Consider the following 13,528-nt stretch of genomic DNA (forward strand, 5'->3'; position numbering starts at 1 on the left):
AGATGATTTAATATTATGTCAAGGAAAAACAAACTGTCAGTCTTAAACTGACTTTGTGACAAAGGCTTGCTTCTATGTGTTGATAGCTAGCCATATACTGTTATAAATTATGTCTCTTCTAACACCTTCAACTTAAAATAACAGAGCAACACTTTCCTTGACAGGATGGTGGGTGTCTGATACAAACCACACTGAAGAGCAAAATGCATATACTGACAGTTTCCTGTGTGCCTTCATTCGGCACCAAGCAGCGCCCACTGAACTACCCAGAGCTAACAAAGATTTTCCAACCCCTGTGACATCAGCTCATATATGAAGGTGAAGGGGGGAAAACAGACAATGTGTTTGATTAGTGTTCACGTGAAGGAGCCTACTGTAGTAGTTTGACTTTTTTTGAAGAGTTCTTCACAAACTTTGTAAGTACTTTTTTCTTTAAACATACCATCTTTTACCAACACACTACATTATTTGGTCATAGTTAAAGAATTGTAGCCTAGTCACAGAACAGTCATGAGGTTCATAAGCAGAAAAACAGCTTGATCATTTCAATTCAATTACCATAAGTGAATTTAGATAATTCAAACAGCAACTTTTTTTTCTTACAATGGAAGCTTCAACAATTCTGATTATATTGGCAAGTTATTGCATGTGTCAAGCAAGCAGATGATAGGATGTGATAAACATTGCCTGTAAAACAGCAACAGTGATATCACAACTTTTACAGAACAGCTTAATAATCTGACTGAACACTTCCTCCACAGGTTGCATCATTAGCAAGGGAAAGCAGAAATCTACTTTCCCACTGGTTCTGTCACCTACAAGCTCCTTTTGATAACCAAACCAGACCTGAAACAATGAATACATCTGTTGGAGATGGAACTGACAACTGTAGTACCCCCAGAGACTACCAGTTCTACTTCTTCCCAGCCGTCTACAGTCTGGTGATGGCACTGGGCCTGCCAGGCAACGTGGGGGCCCTCTATGTGTTCATCTTCAAGATAACTCCCCGCACCTCCTCTAACGTGTTTGTCATTAACCTGGCTCTCGCTGACACCACCTTCCTTTGCACCCTGCCCTTCAAGATCCACTACCACCGCAACAGCAATGACTGGGTATTCGGAGATGTGGCCTGCAGCATCACAGGAACACTGTTCTTCGCCAACATCTACATCAGCATCGCCTTCATGACCTGTATCTGTGTGGATCGATATGTGGCCGTCGCCTATCCTCACACTTATCTGAGGCTCCGGAACTCACGTTGCACTGTACTGGTGAGTGCAGCAGTGTGGGTGGTGGTGGGGGCAGCTGTTCTGGCCTTCATCCTAGTGGGACCTCTGGACAGCCAGCACCGTAGCTGCTTTGAAAACTTCTCCCAGAAAGAGTGGGACAGGCGTCTGGTGCCATACAGCATATTCAGTCTTGTCGTCGGCTCGCTACTGCCCTCTGTGGTCATCCTGGTGTGTTACCCTCTGGTGGCGCGGCGCATCGCTCTCATCCGGACCAACACAGCCCGCGGAGCCCTGAGGGTCATCTACACAATCCTAGTTATCACCTTACTCTGCTTCCTGCCCTACCACGTGGTTCACTTCCTGCATCTGCTCCGCCGTCTAGGGGTCATCCAGCACTGTCCCTATGCAAACGCCATCTACAATGCCCGGCGAGTGACAATGGCCCTCGTCAGCCTCAACAGCTGTCTGGACCCCCTGCTCTACTACTTCACCACCAGTCACTGTAAGTGGAGTCCCTCCAAGGCCAGGTTCAGATGGCTGTGGGGTAGGAGGACCATGGGAGTTTACACCATCGCTGTGAGACCGTGATGCTTTTGCTTGCTCTGACTACTAATGAAATTACATGCATTTTATGTTCTGCTCAAACTCTGAAGGCTCGTGGTGAAGCATTGTTTTCCTTACCGTGTACTGTAAACCACCAATTATTTTGTATACCTTTACATGTACGCCATGTAAATATAGCATTTACATCTACCCTCATGTTCATCACTTTAAGACCCAGTGCACTTAAAAACCGTGATTTTCCTGTCATGTACAGTACCAGTCAAAAGCTTGGACACACTCATTCAAGGGCTTTTCTTTATTTTTAATATTTTCTACATCGTAGAACAATAGTGAAGACATCAAAACTATGATAACACACATATGGAATTATGTAGCAACCAAAAAGGTGTTAAAAAAATAAAAATATATGAGATTCTTCAAAGTAGCCACTCTTTGCCTTGATGACAGCGTTGCACAGTCTTGGCATTCTCTCAACCAGCTTCAGGAGGAATGCTTTTCCAAGTCGCTGGGCACTTGTTGGCTGCTTTTCCTTCACTCTACAGTCCAACTCATCCCAAACCATCTCAATTGGGTTGAGGTCGGGTGATCGTGGAGGCCAGGTCATCTGATGCAGCACTCCATCACTCTGCTTCTTGGTCAAATAGCCCTTACTCAGCCTGGAGGTGGGTTGTGTCGTTGTCCGGTTGAAAAATAAATGATAGTCCCACCAAGCGCAAACCAGATGGGATGGCGTATCGCTGCAGAATGCTGTGGTAGCCATTCTTGTTAAGTGTGCCTTGAATTCTAAATAAATGCTTAATGGTTATGGCGACTCCACTAAAAAACGTTCAAAGTTCTTGTAATTTTCCGGATTGACCTTCCTTAATGTCTTAAAGTAATGATGGACTGTTGTTTCTCTTTGTTTATTTGAGCTGTTCTTGCCATAATATGGACTTGGTCTTTTACCAAATAGGTGGGTATATAGAAGATAGTCCTACCTTGTCACAACACAACTGATTGGCTCAAATACATTAAGGAAAGAAATTCCACAAATTAACTTAAAAAAGGCACACCTGGGTAGGTGGCTACTTTGAATAATTTGTTTAGCACATTGTTGTTTACTACATGATTCCATATGTGTTATTTCATAGTTTTGATGTCTTCACTATTATTCTACAATGAAGAAAAAACCCTGGAATGAGTTGGTGTGTACATTTTTGACTGCGTGTGTGATATTTAACTGACACACAGTTCAAAAGTTTGAGGTCACTAAGAAATGCTGTTTTTGAAAGAAAATCACATTTGTCTATTAAAATATCAAATTGATCAGAAATAAAGTGTAGACATTGTTAATGTTGTAAATGACTATTGTAGCTGGAAACTATCAGCAACCATCACTCATGTGTTAAAATGGCACGTTGTCTTAGCTAATCCAAGTTCATAATTTTAAAAGGCTAATTGATCATTAGAAAACCATTTTGCAATTATGTTAGCACAGCTGTTGTTCTGATTAAAGAAGCAATAAAACTGGCCTTCTTTAGACTAGTTGAGTATCTGGAGCATCAACATTTGTGGGTTCGATTACAGAATGAAAATGGCCAGAAACAAAATAACTTTCTTCTGAAACTTGTTAGTCTATTTTTGTTCTGAGAAATGAAGGCTATTCCATAAAGCGAAATTACCAAGAAACTGAAGATCTCATACAACGCTGTGTACTACTCCCGTCACAGTGTCTAGTTTGAGAAACAGATGCCTCACAAGTCCTCAACTGGCAGCTGCATTAAATAGTACCCGCAAAACACCAGTCTCAACGTCAACAGTAAAGAGGCAACACAGGGATGCTGGCCTTCTAGGGAGAGTTCCTCTGTCCAGTGTCTGTTCTTTTGCCCATCTTAATCTTCTATTTTTATTGGCCAGTCTGAGATATGGCTTTTTCTTTTCAACTCTGCCTAGAAGGCCAGCATCCCAGTAGCCTCTTCACTGTTGACATTGAGACTGGTGTTTTGCAGGTACAATTTAATGAAGCTGCCAGCTGAGGACTTGCTTCTTTAATAAGAACAACAGTTTTCAGCTGTGCTAACATAATTGCAAAATGGTTTTCTAATGATCAATTACCCTTGTAGCTAACACAACGTACCATTGGAACACAGGAGTGATGATTGCTAATAGGCCCTCTGGTCACCTATGTAGATATTCCATTTATTTTTAAATCTGCCATTTCCCCGCTACAATAGTCATTTACAACATTACAATGTCTACACTGTATTTCTGATCAATTTGATGTTATTTTAATGGACAAAAAAAAGGGCTTTTCTTTAAAAAACAAGGACATTTCTAAGTGACCCCAAACTTGCTTGCTTGAGAAATTGCTCTTTGCTAATAAGCTATTTTTGTTTATTTTTTTACGATTTTAATTTAAAACATTCACAAGGAGGTACTTTATTATTAACCAGAAATTATTTGATATCGAGATAAAAACTGCTGCATTGGACCTTTAAGAGCTCACAAAATGACAATGCAATTACTTGATTGTTGCATATTAACAATTAGTGACTTGGATTATATCAATATAAATAGAGTTCAGTAACACTTTATTCTTATAAAAAGATTTATTCAAATCAGCTTTGTACAACATTGAAACTAACCTTTACAGTAAGCTACACATTGGGATCCTTTACATGTTAGTCATTTAGCAGACACTCTTATCCAGAGCGATTTACAGGAGCAATTAGGGCACAGAAAAATGTTTCACCTACTCGGCTCAAAGATTCAAACCAGCGACCTTTCGATTACTGGCCCAACACTCTGCCCCCTGCCATCGATCTGAACTACGTCACATTGAAGACAGCCCTGATGGAAGTCCTTTCTTCAGCAGAGTAGACAGAAAGCTCCCCAGATCTTCATCCTACAAATAACACATAATTTGTGTTGAAATAAACATAGGATAAAAGGATTTGGATTGGTTTTGGTTAACTAGAAGCGCGTCACAAGACATAGTGACAGTGACTTGTGCCATACAGTATAGAAACCCACCCACAGGCCCTCCAATGTTGTGGCCTACACCTTAGTGTGTACAGTGTAACATACTGTAGTTCAGATTGGACCGTAAGCTCACTCCACAGTTTGAAATGCACCCCCCCCCCCATCACTGAATTGCTAGCTTTTCAGTGGCGTAAATGGCTAGTATGTTGTCGAATGTGTAGACACGTGCGTTTGTGAGGCAGAGGACCCTAGTTCGATCCGTTGTACGGACAGTGTACCCAGACAGGGAGGAAACTATACTGCTAAGCAGACACTGTGGTCCATCACAATAGCTCACACTCATTTTCAACAGCCGCCCTCCTTACCTGATAGCTCCAGGAGAGCAGCAGCACCTTGGTGTTGGGCTCTTCAGCTGAGGAGGACACCTTGATCACAATGGACTCCACCATGACGGTCCCATCTGGGAGGTGCTGGATGGTATAACCTTTCAGCACACTAGAACGGAGACAGAGAAGAAATAGTAATTAATATTATTATATGAAGGTGTGTTAGTGGATCAGACCTGAGTACTGTGAATACAGTACTTGCAGAAGATCAAACAAACTATGTGCCTTTTACAGCCAAGCTTTAACCAAATAAGAACTTGAAAACACAATAAAAATTGTAAACTCGGTCTTACGATACCTCTTGAGGTGTGTGTAGATTCTGCTGAGAGTGTCGGGGTCACTGTGTGGGTCCTGGAGCTGTACTCGGCAGGTGAAGCGGAGCTGGTGCTCGTTGAGGCCCAACTCCTTGAGAGCCTGTTCTGGAGAGACCAGACGAAGACTCTACACCCAGGGGAAACACAGGAGGGAAAGGGTAGAACACGGGGGAGAGAGAGATAAAGAGAGAGCGGAACATGGGGCAACAAGAGGTCACTCACAAGGCAAGGCCAAAGGCAGAGAAAAAAACAACTTGAATTACTAGCATATCTGAATTAGCTAGGCAAGGCCATAGTTAAGTTTTCTATCATAAATATATAAATCAGAGTATCACTACGTTGTATGAATGGCAGTTGGTGGAATTCAGAACTTACATTATCCTTCATGATCAGGGTCCCGTGCATGGTACGAGGCTTTTTCGGGTCAGGTAAGGGGCCTGTGGCGCATAGCAGTCAAACAGTGAATAACAGACACATCAACTGGGAGAGTGAGCTAGATCAAGATTGACTAAGATGTACTGAACAATACCTCCAAGGGCCATCTCCCTCTTGAGCAGGTTGAGTGAGATGTCCACTGGGACACTGGGGTTGGTGATCACAGTGGTCGTCTCACCGTTGGCTGGCATGAAGCAGTTGATGGCTGTCATTCACAAAGAAAGACGAATGAGGCATAATACCAGAGCTGTGTTCAGTAGGGAGATTTTTTCAAATGGAGTTAAAAAGAGGGAGGTTGAACATGCACTTACTTGTCCAATAAGAATACAGATTTTCATTTTCTGTTGCATAACACTTTGCTACAGTGTCCTACTGAACACTACCCAGTGCTCCTAACAAGATCCTCAAACCTATTTGGCACATAATGCAATTCTACACTGAACAAAAATATTAACGCAACAAGTGTCTGTCCCATGTTTCATGAGCTGAAATAAATGATCCCAGAAATGTTGCATACGCACATGTTCCAATTTTGTGCACAAATTAGTTTTACATCCCTGTTAGCGAACATTTCTCCTTTGCCAAGATAATTCATCCACCTGACAGGTGTGGCATATCAAGAAGCTGATTAACAGCATGATTATTACACAGGTGCACCTTGGGCTGGGAACAATAAAAGGCTACTCTAAAATGTGAATTTGTGTCACATAACACAATGCCACAGATGTTTCAAGTTTTGAGGGAGTGTGCAATTGGCGTGTTGACTGCAGGAATGTCTACCAGAGCTGTTGGCAGAGAATTGTATGTTAATTTCTCTACCATAAAGGGGGAAATAGAGCTGAGGAATATTTAATCTGTAATAAAGCTCTTTTGTGGGGAATAACTCATTCTGATTGGCTGAGCCAGGCTCCCCAGTGGGTGGGCCTGGCTCACAAGTAGGTGGGCCTATGTCCTCCCAGGCTCACCCGCAGCTGCGCCCATTGCCCAGTCATGTGAAATAACAACACAATGTCATGGGGCGGCAGGTAGCATAGTAGTTAGAGCATTGTGCCAGTAACCGAAAGGTTTCTAGATCGAATCCTCAGGCTGACAAGATAAAAATCTGTCGTTCTACCCCTGAACAAGGCAGTTCTTAGGCTGCCATTGTAAATAAACATTTGTTCTAACTGACTTGCCTAGTTTAAAAAAGGTTTAAAAAATATATATTATAATAATAAATAATATCCCCAGGGTTACGCACCAATTAAGCCAAACGTAGCTGCTGCTCATTCCATTTGCTTGAAAATGGATTTTTAAAAAGTACTACCAGTAGTACTACAGTACTAGACCTACACCTGTCGACGACACAAGTTGTTCTGCTTCCACGAGCACATCCAATGCTAGCAGCAGTAATTCTACATTTGCTGTTAGCCCAGCTAGCATGGACACTGACAGTGAATCTGATGCAGCCGAAGAGCTACTGCCCCCTTAACCAGGAAAGGAACGAACAATAGACAGGAACGTTTGACCATCGAAGAGGCGCAAATATGATGAGAACTACATTGATTTGGGGTACACTTATATTGGGAGTCGTGCCTTTTCTCAGCCACATTTTGTTATATGTGGAAAAGTATTATCTCACAACTCAATTTAAAAATAAAATAAAAATCACTCTTGTGCAGACATTTAGAAACAAAACATGCCAATTTGAAAAACAAGCCACAAGAGTTTTTGGAGCGAGAATTAAGACACCTTTCCAGTAGTAAGACATGTATAAAAGCAACAGATATCATGAATAAGAAGGGATTAGAAGCGTCTTATATGGTGAGCTACCGAGTGGCTTGGACAGGCAAGCCCCATACTATTGTTTCACGATGGATCAGTTACATGGCAGGAGATGTTTTGAAACAATTACTGCTTTGCATACAAGCCATTGAAATTCTATGCATTACAGCAGACTTGGCAGGCCTGGCACAGCTCCTGGTATATGTCTGTTATGTTTATGAGGGGTCAATTAAGGAAGACATCCTCTTCTGCAAACCAGGAGAGAATATTTTTAAAGTACTGGACAGCTTTGTGACATCAACTGGACTTTGGTGGTCAAGAAGTGTTGGTATCTGTACTGATGGTACAAAAGCCATGACAGAGAGACATAGTGGAGTGGTAACGCGCGTGCAAGCAGTTGCTCCCGATGCCACTTGGGGGCACTGCAGCACCCACCGAGAGGCTTTTGTTGCCAAGGGAATGCCTAACAGCTTGAAAGACGTTTTGGACACTACAGTGAAAATGGTTAACTTTGTTAAAGCAAGGCCCCTGTACTCTCGTGTATTTTCTGCACTATGCAATGATATGGGAAGCGGCCATGCAGCACTTTAACAACATACATTTTACAACGTGCGCTGGTTATCAAGGGGCAAAGTATTGACACGTTTTTTTTAAATTGACAATCTTCAAGTTCTTTTTTACGGACCATCATTTTCCACTTGTCTGACAGTTTGCATGATGATGAGTTTCTCACATGACTGGCCCATCTGGGTGATGTTTTTTCCTCGCCTGAACAATCTAAATCTAGGATTACAGGGACTCTCCACAACTATATTCAATGTACGGGACAAAATTGAGGCTATGATTAAGAAGTTAGAGCTCTTCTCTGCCTGCATTAACAAGGACAAAACACAGGTCTTTCCATCATTGTATGATTGTGTGCAAATGAACTCAAGCTTACAGACAATGTCAAATGTGATATAGTGAAGCACCTGAGTGAGTTGGTGCGCAATTACGCAGGTACTTTCCCGAAATGGATGACACAAACAACTGGATTCGTTATCCCTTTCATGCCCTGCCTCCAGTCCACCTACCGATATCTGAACAAGAGAGTCTCATCAAAACAAGCGGTTCTGTGAAAATGTTATTTAATCAGAAGCAACTGCCAGATTTCAGGATCGGGCTGTGTTCAGAGTATCCTGCCTTGGAAAATCGCGCTGTTAAGACACAGATGCCCTTTGAAACCACGTACCTATGTGTGAGTTGATTCTCAACCCTCACTAGCATAAACTAAATAAAGGCACAGACTGTGTGTAGAAAATGATTTAAGACAGACTCTCTTCAATACAATATTGCAGCAATGTTGCAGAGTTATGTGCATCCTTTCAAGCACACCCTTCTCATTAACCTGTGGTTATTCACAATTTTCAATGAACAAATAAGGTTTTAAATGTAAGATGGTTAAATAAAGAGCAAAATAATTGATTATTATGATATTATTATTTGTGCCATGGTCCTATAGCTCTTTGTCACTTCCCACGAGCTGGGTTGTGACGAAAACACAAATTCTTATGTTTAATAAATGTATCGTATAGTGTATGTGTGGGGCAGGCTTACAATGATGGCAAAAAAACATTTGAGAGTGCGCTGACCCTGGTGCTAGAGGGGGTACGCAGCTGGAGGTTGAATGTTTGAAGGGCTACAGGACTATAAAAAGTTAAGGAACCACTGGTACAGTATATATATCCTTCTCTCTGAAGCCCTAACATTCTTGAAGTAAATATTGTTACAAGGACATCCAGGTGTCACTCACAGAACTCCTGCTCGATCTTGTCCTTGAGGAACTCCATCTTCTTGGCCTCTCCGTGCACCAGCAGCATGTTGCGAGGCTCTGCCATGCGGATGAGCTGCATGATGCCCTTAGCGTCTGCATGGGCACTGAACGACATGTACTCCACCTGCAGCTTCACCTCCAACTGCAGGGGTCACAGATGGCAAAGGTCAAGGGTCAGCAGACAAACGACAACAGCCAGGCTCACATCTCTCAATTTCACTTTGTCCATTTGATATCTATTACTGCAGTAAAATCATGATTATACATGAAGTTAAATACAATCAAATACTATCTTGCATTACCGTTTGTCTATTCTCCATCTCCAGTTTTTTTTGACCATTCAGGATCTTGTGTCCGATGGTGCCTTGCACACAATACCCAGGCATGATGATCTGAGTAACAGAAAATTTAAAGTAGAATTGATTTTCACCCAATTTCACAAAAAACACACTGCTCCGTAAATGCCATATCTCAAATGGGACATACCATATTCTTCTCGTTGCCAGCCCACTTCTTGAATATCTGTAGAGACTGACCAGCATGCAGCATTCCTGGGGTGGCAAAGACCACCTGAGGGAACACACACATTTCAGTAGTGTTATTTCAACAATGCCATTCATAAAAGCTATAAAATCAATAAAGTTGCACACTCTACACTGAGTGTAGAAAACATTAGTAACACCTTCCTAATATTGAGTTTCACCCCCCTTTGCCTTTCGTAGGGACATGAACTCTGTCGAAAGTGTTCCACAGAGATGCTGGCCCATGTTGACTCCTATGCTTCCCACAGTTGTGTCAAGTTGGCTGGATGTCCTTTGGCTGGTGGACCATTCTTGACACACGGGAAACTGTTGAACGTGAAAAACCCAGCAGCGTTGCGGTTCTTGACACACTCAAACCAGTGCGCCTGGCACCTACTACCATATCCCGTTCAAAGGCACTTAAATCTTTTGTGTTGCCCATTCACCCTCTGAATGGCACACACATAATCCATGTCTCATTTTTTTTTCTTTAACCTGTCTTCTACACTAATTGAAGTGGATTTAAAAGGTGAAATCAATAACAGATCATAGCTTTCACCTGGATACACCTGTTTAAAAAAAAAAAGTTTACCCATGACATTTTTGGGAGAATATAGAATGCTCTGGATTTTTATATAGTTTACTCTCCATTAATCAGCATCCTCACAAACATTTTTGGGTGTGCGTCAGAAGTTTTACTTTTTAGACAACGGGTCTCCAGTGACTACGTAGAATATTCACTGGGGTAAGAAGAATAGCTTCTATAATGGACAAATCATTGGACTTGTCTTTATCTAAAGCATATCAATGCCTAAACATTAAACAGTTCCAACTGTAAATAAGGTTTTAGTAGTAGCATGCAAATATGATGGTGATGTTTCTCCACCATTGGTCCAGGATTGTCTGCGTAGGAGCGATCAAAGGCCTTGATGTGTTTGAACTCAAACATGTTTCTCTGTACAAAGGTTTTTCTGATCTTCTGATTGGTCCAGGTGATGAAGAGTTTGTAGTAGTGATTGGCTTTCTCTGTAAGCCCCGTGGAGAAGTAGATGGGCGCTTTCATGTTCATCCGCTCCCTGTGGAAGGAGAGGAGAGGCTTTTACCTCATTCCCCGATTGCTTATCCAGTCATCAAGACACAAAATGAACACCATCTTAAAAAAAGAACACTAGCTAAACTTATGCTAATCGAATTTGGAAAAGAAACCCTACCAGAATGTTTCCAATAGAATGCACAATTCCTGAGCTCTACCCAAGGCAAAGACCGGAATCAGAACCTGAGAGCACAACATTTAATCCTTTAGGACACAAGTACTGGAGCGACAGAATGTATATGGACAGAATGTATATGGACAGAAAAAACCTGTGTGGTGGCCCTCACCTTCCCCCCTCTCTCCACTGTCTCGTGTACTTTCTTCAAGAAGTCCCTTTCCCTGCACCTCTTGGAGTCACGGATGGTGGTGGCGTAGGTGGACTCTGAGATGAGGATGTCTGGCCGACACTTATCGATCCACGCAGCCCTATGACAACAAAATACAAATGGTTTATTATAGAACACATAGGCATGGATCTAAATCATGTTGCACGAAACACAATAAATCACCACTTACCCTAAATGTCTGTCTGGCGTCATGTTATAGTCACCCTGCAAAAGCAAGTAAGGATAAGTTATTTCAAATAAATCACATGATTCATGCATTGATCAATAATAAGCCCAGTTCTATTAATAGGCTAATACTCACAGTGTAGACCACAGACTCAGATCCTACTTTGATCTGCACCATAGCAGCTCCTAGGACGTGGCCTGCATAGTAAGCCTTGATCTCCAGCTCATCATCCACCTAAGAAACCATGACAGAATGAACGCAATACATCATTCCATACCCTAATACATCATTGAGAAAGTAATGCATTATACCCTTGGAGTAGCCTGGTCCCAGGTCTGTTTGTTCTGTCTTGCCAACTGCTATGATCATTGTCATACCAAATAATGACCATGGGAGTTGGCAAGACCACACAAATAGATATGGAACGGATGTCATAAGGTGAATTCACCAATTTGTAAGTCGCTCTGGATAAGAGCGTCTGCCAAATGACTTAAATGTAAATGTAATGTAAATGGAACCAGGCTACACTTGGAGTACTTCTCAGACCTGACTTTATCAATTAAAAAGGTACATATCAGGACTGTATACCTGGACAGTCTGGTGGAGGTTCAAAGGGACTACTTTCTTCATGCAGTCCTTGATCATCTGGGATGTGAAGAAGTTGGTTTCGCCCTTCTTGTCCACAGTGATCTTCCTGAAGTCCTCCAGCAGGATAGGGCAGATGGCCTTGGTGGGGTGGGTCATGTAGATGGGGCCATCGTAGCCCACCATCTCACTCATGTACGGCAGAGCACCACAGTGGTCCAAGTGGAAATGACTAGGAGAGTTAGTGTGAGTAATCAGTTAAAATATAGAAGATAAAATCAATCAAAAGATAGAATGCCCTTGAGCGGGAGAAAGCTCTTTCTCTTTGTGTTGAGCCTGATAAGGTTGTTTCTCTTGCTGAAGAGAAGAGTAGTACCTAGATATATCTAAGAGCCATATAAAGACCACAAACCTGATAATTACACAGTCCAAGAATTCTGTCAGACGTCCTTGTTGTGTTATGTAAGAGAAATCTGGGAATCTTCTCTGAAAAGAACAATGGCACAATAACAGAACACCAAAGGAACCTAAAGTGTATTTGACTGTCAAATTGAGAACAGTGGATCTACTGACATATAATTGCATACTTGTTAGCACCCTGTGGATCTACTTACGTCATCATTGAAGCCCATGTGCATCCCACAGTCAAGCATAATGTTTTTGCCCCCAATAGAGACAAGGATGCAGCTACGGCCAACATCTTGTCCAGCACCTGAGAGGAAACAAGAGGATGAGATACACAAATGAACATCTCATCCATGTTAATTTCACAACATGTCATTTAGCTGACCTTCAAGATTGGAAATTCTTCATGTTACATTATAATCAAAGAGAGTAACGTTAACACCATTGATCTTCTCTAAGATATTGTAACGACCCTATGCATGCGCAAGTCATTATTTTATGTTTGGGAGAAATGTCTGCCCGTGCATGCAGATAAAAAATTGATACTTACCTAGTGGTGTCACTTTTATCTCAGGCATCCTGGCTGGGTATTCAAACTAAATGGGGTCGATAAAGTAGCTACCTAGAACTCTAAAGTTAGCTAACTTTACTAGCGTTAGCTAGTTCAAGTAGCTACTAGCTAGCTGGTTAGTTAGCTAGAAATTAAAACGTAGAGGTGCCAACTAGGTGACACTAGCGGCTAAATTGTGGTGGATAAAGCCTCTGTAAAGAAAATGAAAAAATATTTAGCTCGCTGGATAAATGGCTGCCAGAAGCTGTTTTGTTTTTGAACGATGGGGTAGCAGCGTGTGTTTCTGCTAGTGCTACTAGTGACGGTTCTGCTACTGTTTTACAACGTAGTTCACGCGCCATTATCGACTGTCTTTGGAACTGCAGTTCTCACGC

At 42.0% G+C, this 13,528-nt stretch overlaps 2 protein-coding genes across 2 annotated transcripts; one reads left to right on the plus strand and one right to left on the minus strand.

The window, feature by feature from the left end:
* Positions 1-249: 249 nt before the first annotated feature.
* Positions 250-4,284, plus strand: LOC135504126 (lysophosphatidic acid receptor 6-like). The gene is made up of 2 exons (XM_064922437.1): positions 250-416; positions 762-4,284. Exon 2 carries the CDS (start codon positions 855-857, stop codon positions 1,815-1,817), a length of 963 nt encoding a protein of 320 aa, XP_064778509.1. The 5' UTR covers positions 250-416; positions 762-854; the 3' UTR covers positions 1,818-4,284.
* Positions 4,285-4,362: 78 nt separating this feature from the next.
* On the minus strand, positions 4,363-13,526 carry LOC135504124 (integrator complex subunit 11). The gene is made up of 17 exons (XM_064922431.1): positions 13,134-13,526; positions 12,793-12,890; positions 12,591-12,664; positions 12,182-12,410; positions 11,729-11,827; positions 11,597-11,631; positions 11,368-11,506; positions 11,199-11,263; positions 10,874-11,063; positions 9,953-10,036; positions 9,769-9,858; positions 9,446-9,608; positions 5,984-6,094; positions 5,830-5,891; positions 5,439-5,581; positions 5,120-5,249; positions 4,363-4,677 (listed from the first exon to the last, which is right to left on the minus strand). The coding sequence occupies exons 1-17, from the start codon at positions 13,159-13,161 to the stop codon at positions 4,606-4,608; spliced, it is 1,812 nt and encodes a 603-aa protein (XP_064778503.1). The 5' UTR covers positions 13,162-13,526; the 3' UTR covers positions 4,363-4,605.
* Between the last annotated feature and the right edge of the window lie 2 nt (positions 13,527-13,528).

Source organism: Oncorhynchus masou, chromosome 18 (assembly GCF_036934945.1).
Source record: "Oncorhynchus masou masou isolate Uvic2021 chromosome 18, UVic_Omas_1.1, whole genome shotgun sequence".
In the NCBI taxonomy this organism is placed as follows: domain Eukaryota; kingdom Metazoa; phylum Chordata; class Actinopteri; order Salmoniformes; family Salmonidae; genus Oncorhynchus; species Oncorhynchus masou.